Source organism: Vidua chalybeata, chromosome 21 (genome assembly GCF_026979565.1).
Source record: "Vidua chalybeata isolate OUT-0048 chromosome 21, bVidCha1 merged haplotype, whole genome shotgun sequence".
NCBI classification, from domain to species: Eukaryota; Metazoa; Chordata; class Aves; order Passeriformes; family Viduidae; genus Vidua; species Vidua chalybeata.
In genome coordinates this window covers 4,553,289-4,575,799 of record NC_071550.1, presented here as the reverse complement: position 1 = coordinate 4,575,799, position 22,511 = coordinate 4,553,289, and the positions used below count along the sequence as shown (strand labels likewise).

The following is a 22,511-nucleotide window of genomic DNA, read 5'->3' as shown; positions in this document are numbered from 1 at the left end:
ACAGAACAAAGAAGCCCGAGCGGCGGGTCGGTGGTTGTGACCGTGAGCCCAGCTGGCGGCGGGTCCCTCAGAGCCGCCATGCCGGTGGGGCCGGGCCCGCTCGCCACACGCGGCGTTGCCATGGCAACACACCTCGGCTTCCTGGTTCCGCTTCCGTGCCGCCGCTTGCGTGTGACGTCACATCCGGTGTCGCCAGGTAGGGGCGGGTGGAGCGCGGCGCGCGGCGAGGCCCCGCCCCCCCCGCGCGCGGGGCCGTGTGGGGCGGGGGGCGCCGGTCCTGACGGCGGGCTCAGTCCTACAGTCCTGATCCTGGTCACGATCCCGGTCCTAGTCCCGATCCTAATGCCGGTCCTAGTGCTGGTCCCGGGCGTGTTCCCGGGCCCGATGCTGGTCCCGGTCCCGGCTCCGCGGTGCCGCTGCTCACTCGCCCCCTTCACCCCCGTGCAGCTGAGGGGGGTGGGCGAGGCCCCGCGGGGGCTGGGGTTGGTGCTCCTCTGCCCCCCAAAAACCCTCAAGGGAGGATGCAGGGCTGGATACAGGGCGGGTGGTGGGGCTTAGCGACGCTCTGAGGGCGACCTGTGGGGTCAGCGGAGCCCCCGGGAGCTTAAGGGGGGAACAGGGCGGGGTGGGGGACGCTGGCCCTGCTCCCCCCTCGTAAGGGGTGCGGAGCCTGGCCGAGGTTTTGTGTTACCCGAGGAGCCCGAGGTGGTGCTGCACACCTGCCCTGGGCACAGCCGTACCGCAGGGCTCAGCAGGGAGATCCCGGGCTCGCAGGGCCTGCGAGGGGGTGACAGAGCCCAGGTGGGAGCGCAGCTCTGCCAGGGGCTCTGCTCCACGCAGCGCTTGTGTTTTGTAGGCAGAGGTAAACCAGGCCAGCGGATGGTGGTGATGCGCTCACATCTCGCTTTGTTCTCCCCTGATCAAAGCCACGCAGATGGATTTGTTCTGGTAACTTTCCGTTGTGTTGAGGTGAGGAGGCACGGCACTGATTCTCTGCTATTTTCTGACCTAGCTTTTTAGCACTTCTGCTTAAACAGCACCCGTACATGTGCTCCAGTAACCAGCTTTCTAACGCAGAGGGCTTTAGGGGAATTTGTCCTTCCCTTCCCCCACTCCCAAAGAAATACCTCCGTTTGCAAGGAAGTGACTTGAGTTTTTTTTTTTTTTAAAGCTACCTGAGCTCTCAATACTCAGTGAGGTCATCTGGTGCCTGAGCACATGGGTTGTCCACCAGTAGCATCAGAATTTGGGCTGTGAGGTTTGCTTTGCACAAAGCAGAATACAGGCTGCAGAATTAAGGTGCTGTGTTTCTGCAGAACCAGTGTAAGAATAAACAAGGTTTCTAGCTTACTACTGCAGGCAGAAGCAGGGCAGATGAAAAGTGTGTCAGTTCAGTAACTTTATTTTTACAATTAGTCCTGTAGATAGAACAGAAACACAAAAACATGAAAAGCAAGAGAATTTTGGGAAATTAATTACCATTAGGTGCTTGTAGCAGAAGTCAGGGTTGATGCTTTCTGTGAAGTGTTCAGTGCTCTGTGAGCCAAAGGGTGACTGCTGTTCTCTGCTGCTCTCGAAGGTTCAGACAAACCTTTGACAGGATGTTGGGATTTCTGAAGGAGCCAGTTGTGGTCACTGCAAAGATCAATGTGAGCCTTGTGGCACTGACCGTGATGGGATTAATAAGTCGTCTCTGGGGGCTTTGCTATCCACGGGCTGTGGTGTGAGTAATGAGTTTCTTTTCTACCTGAATGACACAAACTTGTTTTTCATACATTTGTGAGCAAGAATGCAGGAGCAGAAGATCACAGCTTGACTGATGTCAGCCTCTGTAAATCATAGAATCACAAAATCCCAGACTGGTTTGGGTTGGAAGGGATCTTAATGCTCATCTTATTCTGCCTCCTGCTGTGGGCAGGGACACCTTCCACTATCCCAGGTGCTCCAGCCTGGCCTTGGACACTTCCAGGGATCCAGGGCCAGCCACAGCTTCTCTGGGCAACCTGTGCCAGGGCCTCACCACCCTCACACGGAAGAATTCTTACCTAAAATTCATCTCAACCCTCCCTCTGACAGTGTGAAGCCATACCCCCTTGTCCTGCCACTCCAGGCTCTTTATAGTCTCATCCCATCTTTTCTGTAGGCTCCCTTCAGGTACCAGGAGGACACAATTAGGCCACCCCTGTGGGCCTTCTCTTTTCCAGGCTGAACAATGCCAATACAATGATAATCTTTCCCTAATAAAACCTCCTGAGGGAGAAGGGGCAAAGCCTCAGTGCTTCCTTACATTCTTCCCTTTCTCACAACAAGCTGGTGTTTGCTTTCCGAGTATCCCTGCAGGATAATTGCCGTTAGATTTGACATTTTTCTGCCTCTGGTGTTTCAGTTTCGATGAAGTTTATTATGGCCAGTTTGTTTCACTCTACATGAAGAGGATCTTCTTTGTGGATGACAGTGGCCCACCCTTTGGCCACATGCTGCTGGCCTTGGGAGGTAGGGTCGCCTGGAATTGGGAAGTGCCTGTTGCATGTTGCTGTGGAAGAGAGAAGTGCTGGTTAGAAATGAATCATCAGACCCACTTATGGGGGGAAAGCACAAGGCAGATGAGAGATTCTGATGCAGAGAGAATTGGGTTTCCCTTTATTTAGGATTGTTAGGAGGCTGTTGCACAAATAGAGGGGGGATGCTGAAGCCATGTATCCATCACCTCACTGTTATCCAATCCTTTGGGTAAAGAGGAAAGTAGGATGAGAACTGCTAGTGCAAGAAATAGCCTCAGTTTCTTTCTGTAGCTGAGATACCACAACATCAAAGTGTCTTTATGGGAGGGAGGGATTAAATATACATCTGACTTTGTCACTGAGAATCCCTTGTTCCCAATTTATATTCTTTGTGCCTCTGCACATTGTCAAGTATTGCTGCAGACAGAACAGTATCAAAGAGGACCCTTTTGGGAAAGAGGGCCTTCATGCAAGGAAAAGCTGTGTGTTTGGGAAATGGTTCCCAATTTAGCACCAGGTTTTATACATGCTTTGAGACTGGAAATTCTCTTGTTTATGTTGTAGGTTACTTAGGAGGATTTGATGGAAACTTCCTATGGAACAGGATTGGAGCTGGTAAGAGTTGTTTTTAACTGTCTCATTCTTTAGAGAAAATAAGCAGAATTTCAGCAACTGTCGGGTTCCTTTTGCCTGTCTAGTGGAAGTAACACTTTTCCAACACCTTCACTTCTCTTTTTAAATAAGTCTTCTGCAGGTCTCTAGCACAAGTTAAAAGCACTATGAATTCATAGCACAGGCTTTGTAAATCAGCTAAACAGTTTAAGCAATACAAGATGGACAAATCAGTGCAAGTAGGAGTTATGTTCCTCTAACAATCAGCAAATTCTGTATTGGTCTGTCCTCTCTGCAGTTCAGACTGGTGGATCACTGTTTCCTGTTTTCTATTTCAGAATACAGCATGAACGTTCCTGTGTGGTCCCTGCGACTCCTGCCAGCCCTGGCTGGTGCTCTCTGTGTGCCTTTAGCCTACCAGATTTTGGTTGAACTGCACTTCTCCCACTGTGCTGCACTTGGAGCTGCTCTTCTGATTCTCTTAGGTAAGATTGTTCAACTGAGCCCTGTTCTTCATACATGGGGAAAATAGTGCCTTTTCCCCTTAGGAATTTTTAGGGTGGAGTAGCATCTCCCCAGAAAACATCAACAGCCCTGGCCTGTGTCAGTCTGTGCTGAGCTTCCCTGGTCTCCTCCATCCTCACAGCTCTGCAGCAGGCTGCCCTTCTGGCCTTTATACAAGTTCATTTCAATATTAAGCAAAGTAGGCAGCCTTAACAGCCTCACAGGAAAGCACATTTCTTGTATCCAAGGAGGCCTGTACTCCCTTCCTCAGAGGTTTACAGGATGAGTTACAACATACTGGCTTTTAACAGCAGGACAACTCAACTTGCAGTCAGAGCTCATCGAATTTCTTCAAGTCCAAACTGCAGCAAACCAGCCTGTGTCCTTAGCACTGTGATTTGATGCTGTTCTGATGTGTACAACTCAGCTGGTTTTGTTTTCTCTGAGGGGTTGCTGGCAGCTGCCTGAATGGGGAAGAGCCTCTCAGCAGCTCTTTAGCAGCCTGATAAGAGAAACCTCTCCTAGCTACCAGCTTCTCTGATTCTGGCTCATTGCAGCTCCCTTTCCTGCAGATCTGTTGTGGTGCTCATTGCTTGCTGTGCTTGCTGCCTGGACTCTTTGTTTTGAGAAGCACCTCTCTGGATTTCCCAGGACTGATTTTCTTTGCCTTTGTAGGAAGTGCAGCAATTTTATCTCCTCCTGATAGACTTCACTGCTTGCCCACCTCTTTGTCTTGGAAGCAGTTATGTCCATGTAATTTGCTCCTGCTGGAAGGTTTTTGTCCCTCTAAACCCAGCACTTGCCCATTACAGCCAGTAGGAACTGTCTGTCCCTAAAAGGGAAAGTCCTTCTGTTAGATAACAGTATGATTGTCTGAAGTAACATTTGCCTGTAGACAAGTTTCTCTAATTTTGTGTCTGTCTCTCTTTTCCAACAGAAAACTCTCTGATCACTCAATCAAGGTTAATGCTTCTGGAATCAATACTGATTTTTTTTATCCTGCTTGCAGTTTTGTCCTACCTGAAGTTCTACAATTTGCAAAAGCACAGGTAAAGCTGGATTGTCTCCCACCCTTTTGGATACTCTCATGGTGACTTTTTTTTTTGTCACAGACTGTGTTTTTCTTTGCCTCTTAACCATTCTGTAACTCACTTCACCTGTCTGTAAAATCCAATGCTTCAACCTCCCATATGGCTGCCCCAGAATTTTTCTACTGAGCAGTGTTAAAGACTGTTTTTACTGTTAGCAGGGTTGTCTTTTTAAATTTTAAAATAGAAATACAATTCCTTGGGAGCATTTCTTTGCCCACCCAGATTTTTTACTGGAAGGTTTCCTTCTGTGCACAGAAACACTGAGGGTAACAGGTCACTTAATGCTCATTTGTAACTGTTTACAGGCACTGAATTTAGAGATATTTGTCTCTTTTGTTCTCTGATCCTTGCAGAGAATGAAGTAATCCTTAGTAAAGTAAAATTATCTTTAAATTGAGCCTAGCAAGTGATTTAATACATTTATCTTTAAGTGCCTTCTCTGGAAGCTGGTGGTTTTGGCTCCTGCTGACTGGAGTAGCCTGTTCTTGTGCAGTTGGGTAAGTGATGATGTCTTACCTGGACTTTAATGCCTACTGTTCAAGAGAATGTTAGAATATTTACATCTTGTGTTAGGTAATTGTGTAGTTTTTAACCATGTTCATTTTTTATGCACTTTCTTCACAGAGTGAAATATATGGGCCTGTTTACCTATATTCTGCTCTTGGCCACTGCAGGACTCCACTTCTGGCACATGATAGGAGACCAGAACTTGTCAAATGTACGTAGCACAGCAGGCAAAATACATTATTTGTCACTTTTCATTGCAGGAGCCTTTCAAGCCCACAGATAACAGTGCAGCCTGTAGCTGGCTTTTCTACTAAAATTCCTTGTCTGGAAACCCTCCTGTCATAGTACAGTTCCCAGCTCAGTTGCTGGGGAAGATGGAATTAAGTTTAAGAAAAAAAATGTGTGTGTAGACTGTCTTTTCTGCTGTTACCCATGTCTTGGTGATGTGTGACTCTGAACATGCACTTGTCTCACACACTCCTGCCAGCTCCAAATCCTTGCTGGAAGTTACCCAGGTGTTCACAAAGTTACAGCTGAATGAAAATGGTGGGGAAAACTTAGAAAAGACAGACAAAACAAGCAAAGTGCTCTGGAACTTTTAATACCTAGAGCATGAAATGAGTGAACTTTCTCTGTTCTTCCAGGTTTCCTTGCTGTGCCATTTTCTAGCCCGGGGTCTGGCCCTTATCATCATCCCCATGGGGCTGTACCTGTCCTTCTTCTACGTTCACTTGGCTTTGCTGTATCGCTCTGGGCCTCATGACCAGATCATGACAAGTGCTTTCCAAGCCAGCTTAGAGGTAAAGGAAATGTGGTCTTGGAATTGATTTGTTAGAGAGAAGAGGGGAGAATGTTCACTATTAGGTGGTGTTTAATCCTGTTCCTTTGGTCCTGCATATTTTGTCCCTTTTATGTCATTTAACTATTTTGCTGCTGTAGTACTGCTTTAAGGTGAAGCAATAATGACTGAAATCTTAATAACAGATGAAAACCTTTTCCAAATGAAGCTAGAAAAATATATTCACTCTTCTGCTGAAGGTTTGTCCCTTCTTACAGGAAACTCCACAGAAGTAGATACAGTACTGAATTATCACGTGGTGACATGGTATACTATAGGAGTGTCTTCTAGAACATGGCTTTAGGGATATTTCCTGAGACCCTGTAGTCTTTTCGTTTTGTGGGTGTTGGTGTATTTACTATTTGAGTATGGTGCTGCAAGACTTGATTTTGGTAGATAAAACCAAATGAGAAGGTGCTGTGTGAAGATACTGCTGTGTTGGAGTGGGATGTGACTCAACAGAATTTAAACAGCCTCTGGGTTGTTTCTTCTTCTTCTTTGTACTTACCCTGTCCTTACCCTTCTCAGGGTGGGCTGGCTCGAATCACTCAGGGTCAGCCCTTAGAGGTGGCCTACGGCTCTCAGATCACCCTGCGGAATGTGCTGGGCAAGCCCATGCAGTGCTGGCTCCACTCTCACACCAACACTTACCCCATCAGGTGAGGAATCTGCCTGGGTCTCTATGGGGAGGGTCAGCTCTGCTTCTTCACCTGCCAGTCCAAGTGTAGCAGTTTGGGTCCTGGCAATATCTTCATTAATCCTCCAGAGTCCCTGTGCTCTGTAGGAATGATCAGTGATGTGGTGCTGGTTTGTACTGCTGGGACTGGTGAGCACAGAGATCACAGGTGCCTTTACACCTCTGTGGGGTTTTGTTACTTCCTGTGCAGGTATGAGAATGGCCGAGGGAGTTCCCATCAGCAGCAGGTGACCTGCTATCCCTTCAAGGATGTGAACAACTGGTGGATTGTCAAAGATCCTGGAATGTGAGTATGCAAGAGATTTAAATTCAACCTATATGCTTCCAAAACCCAACCAGGGCTTGGATTGGACTGGACATAACTCTTCTCTGCTCATGGATGCAGAAGCCTGGTGTGATCTGAGCAAGTGATTGCAGCTCTTTGCACAATCCTTCTCAATGTGGTAAAAACATTACTGAGGACTCTAAAATCCTGTCTGAACTGCTCCTGCCAGAACGTGGGCTGTGCTGTGCACAAGTGGAACTTGAAAGACTCACAAGACTCACAGTGGAGATTCTTCAGGTGTTTTGCATGAAAGGGAAGCTCTGCTTTTTGAAGTGTGAGCCATGGTGTTAGTGTGTCTTGGTGCATTTTATCAAATTTGAATAAGTCTCAGAAAAGAGTAAAAACACTTTTGAAAAATGAGTAGCTCTTTGTATTAGAAGTGTGGAATGAGCTGTAAGATCTGCCACATAGGAAAGGATGCCAAGTGGTGCCTGTACCTGAGGCCTGGTTTGTGCTGAAGTGTTTTGCCATTGTCACTATCAATGCAGAGCAGGACTCTCTGTCCTTGTTTTGCCAGTAAAAGCCTTTGAGTGACATAATTCCATACTGATCAAAAAGTTGCTTTTGTAAGTTTCTTACATTGTCCTGGGAGTTGTATAAAGAGTCATATCAGAAGGACTGTGTGCCATTACAAATGCTACCCACACTGGGAAAGTTTTGCCATGGTGCAAACTTTTCAAGCAAAGAGTCTAACAGGACCACAGACCCCAAATATATTCTTAAAATCCTTCAAACTCAAGACTCCTGTGAGCATTGGAGGATGTGAAGTCCTTCTATGGAACAGTAAAATACAGGCAGCAGTTTAGTGAATTGCAGTTTCCCCTTGCCATGGCCCTGTCCAGAAGCCAAGTGAGAGTTTACTCTATATGGTGCAAAATCCATTGATCTGTCCTATAATTCTGCCAAAGTGACACCAGCTGTAGTGCAGCACCCATCAGACTCAGTGAAGCACTCAGTGTTTCACACAAGCCACCAAACAGCTGTGTGACAGTAATAACCTTAATTCACTCCTGACTGACCTGGATTCAGACCACTGACCTAATGCCTGGAGTGTCAGTATCCCATTACTGATCCTCTGACTCATTCTGCCCTTAAGTCACCTTTGCTTTGATGAGCTTTGTTTCCATTCTGGTACAACCTATATATTGCTTTAATTTCTCATTTTCTTGCCTGTCTGTCGCTGCCTGCAGCTTCTTGGCCTAACAACTTGGTCATGACAAGGTTGTGGTCTGTATAAAGATGCATATAATTTAACCATTTCCAATTTAACCATTTGCTCTTGGGTGTCCCTTCACCAGGCAGCAGCTGGTGGTGAGTAACCCCCCACGGCCTGTCAGGCACGGCCACATCGTGCAGCTGGTCCACGGCATCACAACTCGCTACCTCAACACGTAAGTCCTTTCCTCGTGCTCTGCTCTGCCAAGCCTGCTGGCTCATTCTGCTGGGTTGGCTCTCAGAATAACCACTTAGTGACCTTGCATTCAGATATGCTGTAAACTGCTTGCTATTTGCAGATTTTTACACCAGTGAGCCTTGGAGGGACCTCATGTGGTTAGTTCCATATGCCATCCCTGTAGCCCAGAGGAAGGATCTTGTATGCTTATTTATTTTTTCTGATTGACTTGGCAGTGGGATTTGATCCTAATCACAAACTTCTTAATGGTTGCTTACTGCTTCTGCTCTTCCCTACTTAGTGGCCTTTAGAGGATTTAGCAACTGTTCACATTTCATGGTAGTTCTGCAGATTCCTAAATACAGAGTCCCCTCTGTGAGTCTTCATCCTCGCCCCTTCATTGCCCCCACTCTGGACAGGTGCAGGTATTCAGTATTTTGTGTGACTTAACCCAAATTCAGTTCCACTGACTTTGATGGCATGCTCCTACCTGAAGGATGTGCTCTGGAAGTTAGGAAGATGTGCTGGAGAATCCGGTGTGCTGTGGCTGATTGCCAGAGATTCTTGCCTGTTTTGAAAGCCTGCAGTATGAAGTTGCCTCCTGACTGCTTCCCAAAGGGCATCTGTGTGTACTTGAATTCATCACTCAGATTAGGAAGGGGGTTGTTCTGAGCTTGGGTTTTTGCTATGTCCTTTCCAAATCTAATTTGTTCATTATTGGAAACCCCAGTGAACAGCGTCTCTGTTTGTCACAATCAGTGCTTGTTCCTCAGCCTGGCATCGCAGGCATCTGCATTGGCTTCCTCTGAGCCTGTTCCTGGCAGCTCTTGGTTGTGGGGAATGCACTCTCTCAGAGTAAACAGTGCAATCTCGATAAGTGAGTTACTTTTTGCTTTATTACTGAATCCAGTCTAAGCCAATTCCATATGGGTTTGCCTTTAATATGTATTTGCAAAATGGTGGTAGAAGATCTTCCTTTATTTGTCTTCTAGGCATGACGTTGCTGCTCCTCTTAGCCCCCATTCCCAAGAAGTTTCCTGCTATATTGATTATAACATCTCCATGCCAGCACAGAACCTCTGGAGAGTGGTGAGTGGTCAGAGGGAGGGGAGGACCTGATCATGCTCCAGCAGAAACAGCTGGGACAACATGGATCAAAATCATCTTTCTGTTGTAGGAAATTGTAAATCGTGAGTCTGACACAGACGTGTGGAAGACAATTCTGTCGGAAGTGAGGTTTGTTCACGTGAACACCTCTGCAGTGCTAAAGGCAAGTGGGGTTATGTTTATTTGCCTGTAGCCTTTGCTTCATGCAGTACTTATAATTTCAAAAACTCTGCTCCAAAATAGCTACACCACTATAACGAACAACCAAGTAAGTAAATTAAAGGAAACAATAAACTTGCTCAATGTGACAGAAGAGCAGCATGTGTTTTAGTTTGTCACACTGGTACTTCATCCCTCTCAGTATCAAAGCTGTTCTGCTTCTCAAGAGGTTGTGACCACTCTACACAACTGGGGCTTACAAGCTGATGCTGAGTCTATGTGCCTGTGAGAGCAGCTGGAATAATTAAGGATCTTTTTCTTCACAAAGTTTGCCAGAATCACTGATTTTATAGCTGTAGCATTTATTGAGACATTGTGTGGTGACTCTTCACAAATTTTCTGGCAGTTCCTTGCTGTCATCCAGTGCTCAGGCAGGGCCTGGGAACTTCTTCCATCCTGAAGCTCAGATTGGTAGTACTTTCAGTTTAAAAGTTCACTGTTATGTTTCTCTTTTAGCTCAGTGGAGCATCTCTGCCTGAGTGGGGATACCGGCAGCTGGAGGTGGTTGGAGAGAAGCTGTCCAAAGGCTACCACCAGAGCATGGTGTGGAATGTGGAAGAGCACAGATATGGGAAAAGTATGTTTCAGCCACGTTCCTGAAGCAGGTTTTACTTCATGGTGATGAGAAGGTGGTACTGTGTGTGTTCAGTTGGCTCTACCATGGTGTCAGAATCCTTACAAAGTCCCTCCAAGTGCTGTTGCAGTTGGATGATATTGGAGAAGGGTTCCTGGGAGAATAAGGAGCCTGTGTGCTCTCTCCCCTTTCTAGCTTTCTGCCTGTGGTTATTTCTGAGCTTTGCTGTTTCCTTCCAGGCCAGGAGCAAAAAGAGAGGGAAGTGGAACTCCACTCTCCCACACAGATGGACATCAGTAAAAACCTCAGCTTCATGGCAAAGTTCACAGAATTGCAGGTGAGTGTCTTGTTATTCCCTTCATTTTTCCTTCTGCTGCAGAGCAGGACCCTGAGCATTTCTGCAGACTCTGAGCCTGAGAATTCATTGTTTAATCCTTGCTGATAGTTTGGCTTCCTCACTGTAAAAATATGTTTCTGAATGCACTTATAAGGGCATTAAAGACCTGGGCTGTCCAGTAATGAATACCCAAGTGATTGTGTAACAAAAAAGGAGGAGAAAAATTGGTTGGGCACCCAGAAGCTGCCTGAAACTGAACTGCAATGTGTGGTATGTGCATGAGTAGTGTTGATGCCCCTTACTACCTTTGTAGAAATCCATTAAGGAAAGTGCATTATTTAATAACAAAATAAAACAATTGTATTGATCAGTGTCTGTATGAGATATGTAAAATATTTCTCCACTCCCAGCTTAGGAACTTAACATCTTCCATCTGGAGCTGTTCACCCATGCCTGCTGTCCCACCTGTTGTTCCAATTCTGAAAGCCTTCTGCTTACCTTTTTTTTTTTCTAGTGGAAAATACTCACATTAAAAAATGAAGACACAGAACATAAGTACAGCTCCTCTGCCCTGGACTGGATCACAATGGACACCAATATTGCCTACTGGCTCCACCCCACCTCAGGGGTAAGTACAAGAGGTAGAACTAGCTGTGAAGCTGTTGAGAAAGCAGAACAGCTCAGATGTGAGCCCCAGGAGTAGGAGTAGGAGTCTGAGCAGGGCTGCAGCTTCCAGCCAAGGACTTTTCCTATATTAATATATTTTCCATGAGGGGTAAGGTATTTATTTTAGCATGAGATACAACTTTGACAGTAGTTGCTTTTAATTAACTCATGTTTGCTTGTGCTTTTTTTTTTTTTTAAGGTAAATTGCAGTTTAATAGTTTCCATTATTGATTTCATTTAGAAGATGAGTTCATCTCCAATAGCATCCTTTAAATGCTTTCCATTACACAAGAGTCTTAAAGCAAGTTTATCAACCAGCTTTGTTCCAGGTTACTAGGCAGGCCCATTCTGGAGCTTAATTTAGCAAGTTTGTGTAGGTGATATTTAAACTTACCTAAAAGAACCACAGCATGTTCCTGCTTCTGGCTTAGACCATCATCTATCCTGCAGGCCCAGATCCACCTCCTTGGGAATGTTGCCACCTGGGCTTCAGCTAACGCTGCTGCTCTGGTCTACCTGTGTCTGTCCCTGTGGTACTTGCTACGGCGAAGGAGGAAGATCTACGACATCCCTGAAGGTCTGACTGCACTCTGTGTGTGTGCCCAGGTGGAGGCTTGTGCCTTGCTCTGCTCTCAGATGCCATCTCCTGTCTCCTGCAGATGCCTGGCAGCTCTGGATGTCAGCAGGAGGCATTTGTGGTGGAGGCTGGGCTGTGAATTACATGCCCTTCTTCCTGATGGAGAAGACACTTTTCCTGTACCACTACCTGCCTGCTGTCACATTCCAGATTCTCCTGATTCCTGTGGTACTGCAGCATCTCAGTGATCATCTCTGCAGGTATTTGGCTTCAGCAGAATAGTTCTCTTGAAAGGAGGACTGGCACAGTTCTTTCTCCAGGTTCTGTCACCTGGGGAAAGCAGTGTTTTTTTCAGCAGTGGCCAAACTGTCATTTGCTTTTAGGGAAGCCAGGGCAGGCACAGGTGTTTTGGATGAAGTGTTTGGCCAGCCTTGATGTAACTTGAGTGCTCTTTCCCTCTCTGATGCCAGATCTGTGCTGCTCAAGAGCATGTTCAGTGCCCTGACTGTAGCCTGGTTCTCCTCGGTGTACTTTGTGTACTGCACCTTCAGCCCCGTGACCTACGGGCAGCCTGCGCTGTCCCTCACGGAACTCAAGGCCCTGCGCTGGAAGGACACCTGGAACATCCTGATCCGAAAGCAGTGACCACTCCAGCCTGGGTACAGCAAAGGGAAACACCTCTTGTGCAAAGCCAAGAATTTATTGTTAGTATCATGGAAATCTTAACAGTCGCTTCGGGTACTTTGTAGTAGTCCAGATCTAATGATCACAGGAGAAGAAAATAAAGGAACACTGTTACAGAAAAGGTCTCAACAGTAATACAGCTGTTATGTGCACAGTTCCCAGTTTCTGCCTGTTCCATTCACCCTTCACTGCCCCTCAGGGTGTGAAGGTTGCTGACTTTGGTCAACAGCATCCCAGCTCCTTTGCTGGGAAGAGCTGCAGCAATTTCTTCCCTTTCCTGGGAGTACAGTGGTGGTTCTTCCTTCTGGCACTACATTGCACTTATTGCTATTTCATGTGTTTCCTATCACTGTGGTCTGCAATCCCATTACGTGCTTGCTATAAATGGACTCTTTCCAACACATCAGATCCTTTTTTCTGTTTTGTTATGCCTGAAACTCAGGTTTTCCCTCTCTAAAGCTTGCTCATCTTTAACAATCAGTAACTGGCCCTGCAGCCTTACAGCATCATTCCGTGACTCTATTCCTCAACAATGCATTATTTGCCCCAACTTCCAATGCTCTGCTATCATTTCTATTTATGTAAATACAGCATTAAGCTACATTTATAAATAGTTCATTCTGCATAGAATAATGACTTGTTACTATTATCTATTTATAATCATCTGACATAAGCATCACTTTTAAGAAGATAAGCAAAATAAAAAGACATTAAAAATTGCTGTTACAGCTAAAGAAGGCTTCAGGCAAACCAGGAATTGAGCCAAAGCCAGATAATCCTTTGGTCATGTGGCACTGATGTGAAGCCTGAGGCCTGTTACCAGCAGTGGCAGTATTGCCATTACACCCCAGATCCCATGGGAAAAGAGCTCTGGGCAAGGTAAGACTGATCCTGCTGACAAGGAAACCTGCTCCAGCTTGTGCACATGGGTTCAGGGTGAAAACACTGAAACCCAGCCCATGGCCTGGCCTGCACCAGCAGAGAATTCATAGAGAAGAAGGCAAAGGTGAAGCACTGGGGACTCAGTGGGGAATTGATAATGGCTCTGTCCAGGTGTCTGAGCAGGGCTGTAGTACCTGGGCCACATTCCATTGCTGTATCTCCACGTGGCTGCAGCAGCAGGTCCTGCAGGGCAGCACGAAGCTGCCAGAGCAGCATTCCCACACCCTTAGGGCTGTGCAGTTCCTCACTGCTCTAAAAAATTCTATTCAAGGCTTCCACCACCCTCCCCGAGGAAGGTATGATCCAACACCACAGTCATTCAAAGTAGGTTTCAGTGACTATTTTGCTCCTGCTGGAATCAGCCCTGAGAGCTAATGCTTCAGTGCAGTAGCTCATACTCTGTCACCCTGAGCTAGACAGCACCCAGCAGCAGTCAGGAACTGCTCTGCCTTCTCCTGGGCACTGCAGAAGTACCACTGAACTGTCACTGAGGCACCAAACCTTCACCCCTTCCCAGGGCTGAGAAGACTATAGGGATGAAAGTGCAGACTGCATTTCTTAACTTTGGGGTTTTTTCTCTAAATTTTCAGCCATGACAGAACCAAAGGTAACAATTCTGAGTTAAGGGAATAAAGAAGTGTTGAGTATAAGAGCCCCTCCAGCAGTGTTCCCTTCTGTGCCTTTTTGCTGACATAGTGAATGCACCACAATTACCTTTTATAAAAATGGTTATTTCTGATCACTGTTCATTTATTTATTAGCCAAAGTAACACACCCACAACCAACACAGCCAGACCCTGCTTTTAGAAAATTAGCAAATACGAAAAAGTTCCTCTTAGCAATATTTCCCTCCCACCCTCATTCTCAAAATTACACCTGAAGTCCAGACTCAAGAACAGTATCACAAGGACATTTTCAAAGGTCCAACCAGCACTTCATTGCAGTTTTTTTCCAAACAGACACTTCATGCTGCTGCAGTATCACTTATCTGGGGTAAACTACAGAAACTGGGATATCACTGTTTGTACTTCTTGTCTGCTCTTTTTAGAAAGCCAGACATTCTTGAGCTGAAGCTGCTGGAGTGCAAGGCAAGTGCTCTGACCCTGTCTGAGGGTGTCCAGGCAGCTGCTTGTGCCAGCAGGAGGAGGGTCCTGCAATTCCCAGTTTCCCCCCTTGCTGACCTCACCAGCCATCTCTGGAAGTGGACGGATTCTGCCCAGCAGAATTTGCAACCAGCAGTACAGAAATGCACTAAAAGACACTAATACTGACAAGGTCAGGTTTCTGCTTCCATGAGCAACTCAATCCAGTTGGAGCTCACACATTCATTAACTGTGGTAAAGCACACTGGGTACAAAAAATAACCAAACAGTGTAGCAAGAGTCAGGAGCTTGGAAAGGAATAAATTAGGAATCACTAGAACCACCAAACTTCTTGGGCCTGTCCCCTGGTGAACTGCAAGTTCCCATTTGTCCCAGTCAGTCTCTGTCTCACCCCTATCTCAAGGGAGAGGTGCCTCTGCAGGTCAGTCCCTCTGACCCCACAGGCTAGAAGGAGGCTGGCCAGCAGCAGAGCATGGCCACAACTCAAGGTGCCAACAAGGTGGAGAAGAGTAAGAGCCTGTTAAAATTAACAGCATGTGAGCTAGTCTTGGGTAGAGAGAAAAACACCCAAGAGGCACATGATTTTCCTGCTACAGACAACCATCATCAGGGAAATGGGGTATCTTGCTAGTCACCTGATAGTGCTTAATTTTCATGGGAATCTTCAGCATTAGATCTCATTCTGATAACTAAAAAAAGGCAAGTAGCACTGCCTTTAACCAGTTCACCAAGTATCAACTCCAGACATCTCAGGGAGAACAGGGAGGGGTTTGGAGGGAAGAGGGATGGAAGGCCAACCCCTTCCTCTCTCTGTGAGAAGATTCCCACCAGGATCCCCTCCGCTGCTGGGACGACTTAAGGGGCACTTCACCAACCATTCCGTGGAAGTCCTTTCCCAAAGTTGTCTTCAGTGTTGGTGTGGACCAGAGGCAAACCCTGGGGCCGTGCCGGGCTAGTGCGGGCGGCTGCTGGACTCGAGGTGGGAGCGCTTCCCGGCCGCCAGGACAGCGCCGCTCTCTGCCTGCTCCGGGAACGGCCGCTTGTACGTCCGGCCGTGCCCGTTCAGCGCCCCGCGCTGCCACTTGCAGATGTCCCCGTTCAGGATGTCCTGAATGTGCTGCACGATGAGGTTTATGGCAACTGCAGAGAGGAACAGAGGAAGAGAGGACATGAAGGCTCTCGTGGCTGAGTTATCTAGAAAATGTGGAGCATCCAGCCCTGCTCAACTCAAGTTTTAACAAGCCCTTAAATGAAACTTTGCCTGCTGTCTGCAGTGAGGTCAGACCCCAACAGGTCACTTTTCCAGCCCTCCCCAGGCTGAGCAGCTGGTCCTTCTGATCAGGCTGAGCAGCTCCCTCCCCTTCAGCAAAACCCCCTTCCTCAGGAGCAGGCATTCAGGGCAGCAGGTGCCTCCTGCTCTATTCCCAGCCCCAAAGGTGTCTCCCCAGGCAAACCAGGGAACCCAACTCCCTTTTACCCATGTTGTCAACTCCTCGGGGGATGATCACATCTGCATACTTCTTTGTCTGCAAAACAGAACCAGTGGTGGAGGAGGCTGTTAATGGGAAAAGCCAACTTCATTCCAGGAAGAAGCAACCAAAGACCAGAAAACTGGGCAAAGATGGAAGGCCCTAGTGCTCCAGGGTGGTAAGTTAAAGCTCTCTCTCATGGTATTCCAATATCACACTTGCAAATGTGCACTGGATTTAAGCTCAGGGATTCTTTTTACTGTCCCTTTGCAGAGAATCACCAGGTAGAAACAGCAGGTCAGGTGTGGAGTCCTTTGCTTTTATCCATCTGTGCCTTCAAACGTTGCCCACTTCAGGCAAGGTCTGTTTGCCAAGAGCTGGTTTTAATCAGCATTTTGCAAGACATTGCTAAATCTCTGCTGAGAGCCAAGGTATCCACTGTGCATGTGAAATTCCTGCCTGCCTCTGATAACATTTTATTGATCTTTACCACCACAGCACTCCTGCTTTTTCTTTCCTCCCACAGCTGGAAAAAAAGCTGGCAAATTCAGCATTTCTAATGAGTAGTTTTAGAGTCCCAGAATTCCTTTGATCTAGAGCAAGAGGTGCCTGAGTTAGCCTTTTCCAATTTATTTAATCCACATACTGGATTTTGTTCTCATAGGGTTTTTTACAAATTAATTTGATTATGTGAGTACCTAAATTGGCCTCACACTACATGGTGTAGCAAGCAGAGCTAGAATGGTCTGCCCCAGGTTTTCACCAGTGTTCCCTCTCAGAAAGGCTGCTGGAAACCAAGCTTTTCTTTCTTCCTACAAGACTTAAGAATAAACTGAGAGTGGGAGTGTTTCATTCAGAGAGACTCATACATAAATAGCCCCAGCAGCCAGCAGTGAGAAAACGTGCTTGAGGCATTTCCATGGTGCTTCGCCAGCAGAAGCATTTCAGGTTCTTAACAACCAGCTTGAAATGGTTGAAGACATGAGGCAGAGAGGAGAACGTGGGATTTGTGAAATACCAAAAGTCACCATTGCTGTCCCTACAGCAGCTAATTCCCAGACAACCCTGCTCCTCTACCCCTCCCCGAAAAAACAAGACCCCACAAATGAAATTAGTGAGAGGCTTCATACCGGTAAGCAGAACTCCTCAAAGGCAGGCTTGACAAACGTGGTGTACTGGGTGAGGATCTGCTCCAGGTCCCTCCCACGTTTCATATCTCGCAGAACTGGGAAGGGGAGATAAAAGCCCTGAGTGTTGTCCCATGGTGGGGACAGATAAGGAGCAGGGGCACGGCCGGGCTTTACCTCTGCGGGACAGCCGGACGTCAGAGTCCGTGTCCACAAAGAGACGGAGGTGGAACATGTCCCGAATGTCCTGGTTGTAGAAAACCAGGATCCCCTCAAAGAGGACGACATCAGCGGGATACACCACGGTCGTCTCTGCCAGCCTGCCAGGAGAGAACACCCAGAGCCCGTTACACAGGCCCTGTGCCACCGCCAAGGGATCTGTCCCCAGGCTGGGGACACCCCCACACAACCCAGCACTGCAGACAAAGGCAGAGCCCACCTAGAATGTGTCACGAAGTCGTACGTTGGTACCTCAACCGTTTTGCCATCAACAATGTTTTTCAGGGTTGAATGCATCAAATCGTTATCGAAGGCATCTGCGAGAGGGAAGTTGAAAGAGAAGGACTTTCAGATGGTGTTGTAGCAAATGATCTCAGATTTTTCCAGACCCAAAGGAAAAACCCTCTGCCCAGTATTTCACCAAGAAAAAAGGAACTTGCAGCTTATTCTTTCCTACCACTAGCAACACAGCACTCTCTGCCCAAGTGACAATGGCTGTGTTTGGTTTCCGAGATAAGGAAGAGACAGTTTGCTGTTTACAAGCAACTAAAACACAATGAAATTAAGAGGTGAAGCCGGTCATTTTAAATTTTATCAACCCTTAGTAATTGTGTAATTTTGTGCAACTTTGTTAATCTGTTAGTCAAGAGTCAATTGGAAAAGCCCAGGCATCTTTCACGGTTTCCATTACCCACCCAACAGGCACCAGACTTCAGCCAAGGGCAGCTCCCTGTCCCGCCTACAATCCACAGCACTCCCCTGGGCAAGGGGAGCAGCTGTTTGTGTGGACAAGAAGTAACAGGAAAGGATTTGGGGAATGATGTTCATTAAGGAGCCTCTCAAGAGCAGGGAGTGGAGCAGGGAGCAGGCTGGGATGCCCTCCACGGTCCAGAAGGGCCGTCAGTAACAACGGGCACGAGGGAAGGACAAATGGATATTTTGGTGGGGGAAAGCACAAAAGCACATTTCTGTTCTCCAACACTTCCAAATTTCCTACAGGCGCTTCCCGTAAGACCCAGCTGCGCTCCAAGCACCGACCGAACCCTGCTGGGGCCGGGCCGGTGCGCGGCTCACCCGGGTGGTCGAAGTTGTACTGCCCCTTCAGCGCCTTGGCCTGCTGCTCGGCCGTCAGCACCTTGTAGAAGCTGTCCTGGCTGAGGATCAGCACCTTGCGCTGCCGCTGCTCCACCTCGTTCTGCCCCAACAGCTCCATGATCTTCTCGCACACTGTGGACTGAGCGGGACGGCGGCTCAGGCGGACCCCGGCCCTTCCCGACCCCCGGCCCGCCCTCTGCCCGCTGCCGGGGCGCAGCCCGGGGCCGCCACCGGCGATGCCCCCGCGGCCGCCGCGCAGGTCCCGCGCCGCGCGGGCTGCAGGGAGCGGGGGCGAGCCCCGGCGCGGCCCCGGCGCGGCCCCGGCGCGGCGGGCTCACCTTGCCGCTGGCCGTGCCGCCGCTGACGCCGATGAGGAAGGGCTTGGGGTGCGGCCGCTCCGCGTCCGGGCCGCCGGCGGACGCCATGGCGGGATGGACGGCGGGGGGCGGGGCCTGGAGAGGGGCGGGGCCACGAGGGGGCGTGGCCGCGTGCGCTGAGCGCGTCCGGCCTCAGGCCCGGGGCCGGAGCGCCGGCACGGACAGACGGACACACGGACAGACGGACAGTAGTACGGCTCTGCCTTATTACAGACAACGCTGTCTTACCCAGGCACTTGTGTGCGCGTGTGTGTGAGTGCGCGCCTGTCCCCGGCTGCGTGTTTGACACCTGTTCTGCGTGTTTGACACCTGTACCCACGTGCATGTGCACACCTGTTCCCTGTGTGTTTTACACCTGTACCGTGTGTGTTTTACACATGTACCCACGTGCATGTGCACACCTGTTCCCTGTGTGTTTTACACATGTACCCACGTGCATGTGCACACCTGTTCCCTGTGTGTTTTACACATATACCCACGTGCATGTGCACACCTGTCCCAAGTGTACACCTCTTCCCGTGTGTGTTTTGCACCTGTACCCACGTGGACACCTGTTCCGTGTGTTTGACACCTGTGCCCACGTGCACACCTGTTCCCGTGTGTGTTTTACACCTGTACCCACGTGCACACCTGTTCTGTGTGTTTTACACCTGTACCCACGTGCACACCTGTTCCGTGTGTTTGACACCTGTACCCACGTGCACACCTGTTCCGTGTGTTTGACACCTGTTGCCAGGTGTGTGTTGTGCCCCTGTTCCCGAGTGCAGGTGCGTGCAGAGCGCAGTACACGGGAACTGTGAAGAAGCACCTGAAGGTACAACACAGAGACGCCAGGACACATAAATACACATATGGATAAGACACGTACACGCAGCGTGAGCACACACATCCTGTGCGTGGGGTCCCATAGAGATGTCTACACACACGCGTGTTAGATATTAATAGCTATAGCTATAATGTACACAATTTAATATACGTTTTGTGTATAAATAGAGCCAGAACAAAAAAAAATTCTAATGTAAATACAATATTCTAAAATAAAACCACATCATATGTTTAAACACGAACAAATTGCTGCGAAGCTCCTTGACTGCCCTGCGCCCAGCACCGGCTCCAGGGGCCGGAGGGACCCCGGGCCCACTGGCCACCCCCGTTTGCCCGCCCGGTGCTGCGGGCCGGGGTGGCCGGTGCGGGGCGGCCCCGCCCGCAGGGCCTGGGCAAACAGCCGGTCAATGATTAACCGGCCCCGGCTGCGCTCCCGCCGCCGCGCGGGGCCACGCGGGGCTCGGGGGCCGCGCGGGGCCGGAGCGGGGCCGGGCCCCGAGCGGCGGCTGTTGGGACCCCGCGGGCACCGCCGTGAGTGGGGCCGGGGATGGGGCGCTGGGGCCTGCGGGGGACCGGGGCTGGGGGCTCGGGGCGGTCCCGGGGGGGGGAACACGAGGGCAGCCCCACGCCGCCCCGAACGTGGGGTGACCGCGTGGGTGGGTGCGCCAGGAAATGTCCCGTCCCGTCAGGACCTCCCTGTCCCCGCAGGCGTCCCGCGGATGGACGGTGACCCGCCAGCCGTGCCCCAGGCGCGGGGAGCGGAGCAGGGGGATGGCAGCGGGGCAGCCGGGGGGCTGCCCACCCCCGGCACCCGCAGCGACGCCCCCGCGGCCCGTGGGGACAGGCCCGTGGCCGTGTCGGTGGTCACCAACTCAGCCTTAGAGGGTGCTCCTCCACCTTACTCGCCCCCGGACCCCAAGAGCTTTCACCTCTTCTACCCGCCGTTCCCAGCCGGCTACTCCCAGCAAGGGCCCGTCATTTACCCGCCGGGGCCGGGACCGCGGCCCTTCCCGGCCCCGGGCTTCCCCCGCGGGCCCCTGCCCTACAGCACGGTACGTATCCCCCACCCCGATGTGTTCTCTGCAGCGGGGGTCACCCCTTATCTCCCCTCCCGGGTCCGTGGGGTTCCTGCGGTGCCCTGAGCAGCGCAGCCCGGGCTCTCGCAGCTCTGACCGCCCCCGCTCCGCAGCACAACGCGCAGCCGGCCGCGGGGCCGTCACCCGCCGGCCGCGGGCAGCAGCTGCCCAAGGACTACACGGTGGAGTCGGTGCTGGTGACCCTCTTCTGCTGCGTGCTGACCGGGGTCATGGCCCTCGTCTACTCGCACGAGGTAAGCAAGGGCTCACCTGGCAGCCTCGAAGCCCCTCCTGGTGCTGCGGGTCTCTTCTAACCCCTCCTCCCCTTCTCCCCCTGCCCCAGACCCGGGCTGCGCTCGCCCGTGGGGACGTGGCCCAGGCGCATGTGGCATCCAGAAAGGCTCAGTTACTGATCCTCTTCAGCCTCCTCTTCGGGTTGTTCGCCTCCATCAGCTGGATCATCTACGTCCTGGTGTCCCTGTACCTGTGACAAGGACCCTGACCCCAGGGACGTGGCGTGTGCCAAGAACTCCTTGTGGCTCGCCACCTAGGTGGGGGGGGTGGGGGGGGTGGGACGACGGGGCACGGGCAGGTGAAGTTGCCACAGCCTTGTGTGGAAACGGGTGACAGTGAAGAGTTTTTGGGGCTGCGGGGCAGCATCCGAGCTTCCCGGCAGGGCGAGGAGCTGCCCCGGAGCCTGCATCCATCTGCTCAGCCCAGGGCAGGAGGAGCCCAGAGCAGGGAGATGCCGGTACCCCGTCCTGCTGGATCCAGCCCTGGGCAGGGAGCTGTGATGGATCCATGGGCGGGATCAGGCTCTGCTGCAGGATGCTGGATCCCACTGCTGTGGGCTGTCTCTTGGAGCTGCCAATGGGACTCTGATGCAGAGGGAGCATCTTGTAGGATTGGGGTTGGAGATGGAGCAGAAGTAACAGGTGTGTGGGAAAGCCCTCGCTGGTCATTAATAGTGTGAGAAGATACAAACCCATGTATGCAGTTCTACAGTAATTCTGCACACACACACACACACACACACCCCACACACAGCCCCCTGTATTGCCACCTCTTGCTGCTTCCAGATTGAAATAAAATACAGCTGTAGCCAAAGCTTCTGCTTTCTCTGCACACCAAGGGCCTCCATCTCCCCTTGCAGAAAGTTCAGGGTAAGTTCTCCTGCAACAGCTGAAATCAGGGTTTTCCCAAGAGCAGGCGGGCACCAGCCCATGCAGGACCCCAGGGAAGGGGAATCTCCCCATGGCCCTGGGTGTGCCACTGGCCGAGCTGCTTGTGGGGCACACTGAGCTGTGGGCAGACCCCTCTTGCTGTGCTGGTTCCGTGGGATGCGGCCCCACATTCCAGCCCTGGCGCAGGGGGCACGTGCTCGGTCAGTGTCTGGGCACCCCTCCTGAGCTGGCCCGTGACAATTATTTCCAGAGGAATTTTGAACCCTGTCCAGCACTGAAATAGCTCCACGGAGCAGCCACTGCAGGGGTTATTTATAGCCCTTGGCTGGCGGCACACGGGCACTGCACGGGCTGGGCACACGCCGGGGGCTGGGCAGCCAAAACCCCTGACACGGGGGACACCGGTGCCCAGAGAAGGTGACAGATTTCCCCTCCCAGGTGTATGGCTTGTACTGGGGCAAA

At 50.2% G+C, this 22,511-nt stretch overlaps 3 protein-coding genes and 1 long non-coding RNA gene across 8 annotated transcripts; 3 read left to right on the top strand and 1 right to left on the bottom strand.

The window, feature by feature from the left end:
* Positions 1–240: 240 nt before the first annotated feature.
* Positions 241–14,696, top strand: POMT1 (protein O-mannosyltransferase 1). 5 transcript variants are annotated; one of them, XR_008434447.1, is made up of 22 exons: positions 258–948; positions 1,580–1,723; positions 2,387–2,493; positions 3,066–3,116; positions 3,452–3,598; positions 4,555–4,666; positions 5,140–5,205; positions 5,333–5,426; positions 5,860–6,015; positions 6,582–6,712; positions 6,941–7,036; positions 8,374–8,466; positions 9,461–9,557; positions 9,646–9,738; positions 10,251–10,371; positions 10,608–10,705; positions 11,220–11,333; positions 11,822–11,948; positions 12,031–12,208; positions 12,419–12,652; positions 13,362–13,511; positions 14,623–14,696. XR_008434447.1 is itself a non-coding variant. In XM_053962170.1 (21 exons), the coding sequence occupies exons 2-21, from the start codon at positions 935–937 to the stop codon at positions 12,591–12,593; spliced, it is 2,214 nt and encodes a 737-aa protein (XP_053818145.1). In that variant the 5' UTR covers positions 241–312; positions 857–934; the 3' UTR covers positions 12,594–12,753. The 5 variants fall into 5 exon arrangements, 4 of the variants coding, with proteins under 4 accessions (XP_053818145.1, XP_053818146.1, XP_053818147.1 ...); XM_053962170.1 differs by lacking the exons at positions 13,362–13,511; positions 14,623–14,696 and having other exon boundaries at positions 241–312; positions 857–948; positions 12,419–12,753; XM_053962171.1 differs by lacking the exons at positions 13,362–13,511; positions 14,623–14,696 and having other exon boundaries at positions 258–482; positions 857–948; positions 12,419–12,753.
* Positions 13,362–19,025, bottom strand: UCK1 (uridine-cytidine kinase 1). The gene is made up of 7 exons (XM_053962174.1): positions 18,926–19,025; positions 18,567–18,726; positions 17,713–17,809; positions 17,451–17,593; positions 17,277–17,371; positions 16,155–16,203; positions 13,362–15,817 (listed from the first exon to the last, which is right to left on the bottom strand). Exons 1-7 carry the CDS (start codon positions 19,010–19,012, stop codon positions 15,630–15,632), a joined length of 819 nt encoding a protein of 272 aa, XP_053818149.1. The 5' UTR covers positions 19,013–19,025; the 3' UTR covers positions 13,362–15,629.
* Positions 15,568–18,555, top strand: LOC128798534 (uncharacterized). The gene is made up of 5 exons (XR_008434448.1): positions 15,568–15,656; positions 15,766–15,955; positions 16,215–16,324; positions 16,420–16,577; positions 17,778–18,555. It is a non-coding gene; the product is annotated as an uncharacterized LOC128798534 (long non-coding RNA).
* Positions 19,026–20,181: 1,156 nt separating the features above from the next.
* On the top strand, positions 20,182–21,966 carry PRRT1B (proline rich transmembrane protein 1B). Its single transcript, XM_053962124.1, has 4 exons — positions 20,182–20,320; positions 20,498–20,841; positions 20,979–21,119; positions 21,209–21,966. The coding sequence occupies exons 1-4, from the start codon at positions 20,197–20,199 to the stop codon at positions 21,353–21,355; spliced, it is 756 nt and encodes a 251-aa protein (XP_053818099.1). The 5' UTR covers positions 20,182–20,196; the 3' UTR covers positions 21,356–21,966.
* The last annotated feature ends 545 nt before the right edge of the window (positions 21,967–22,511 follow it).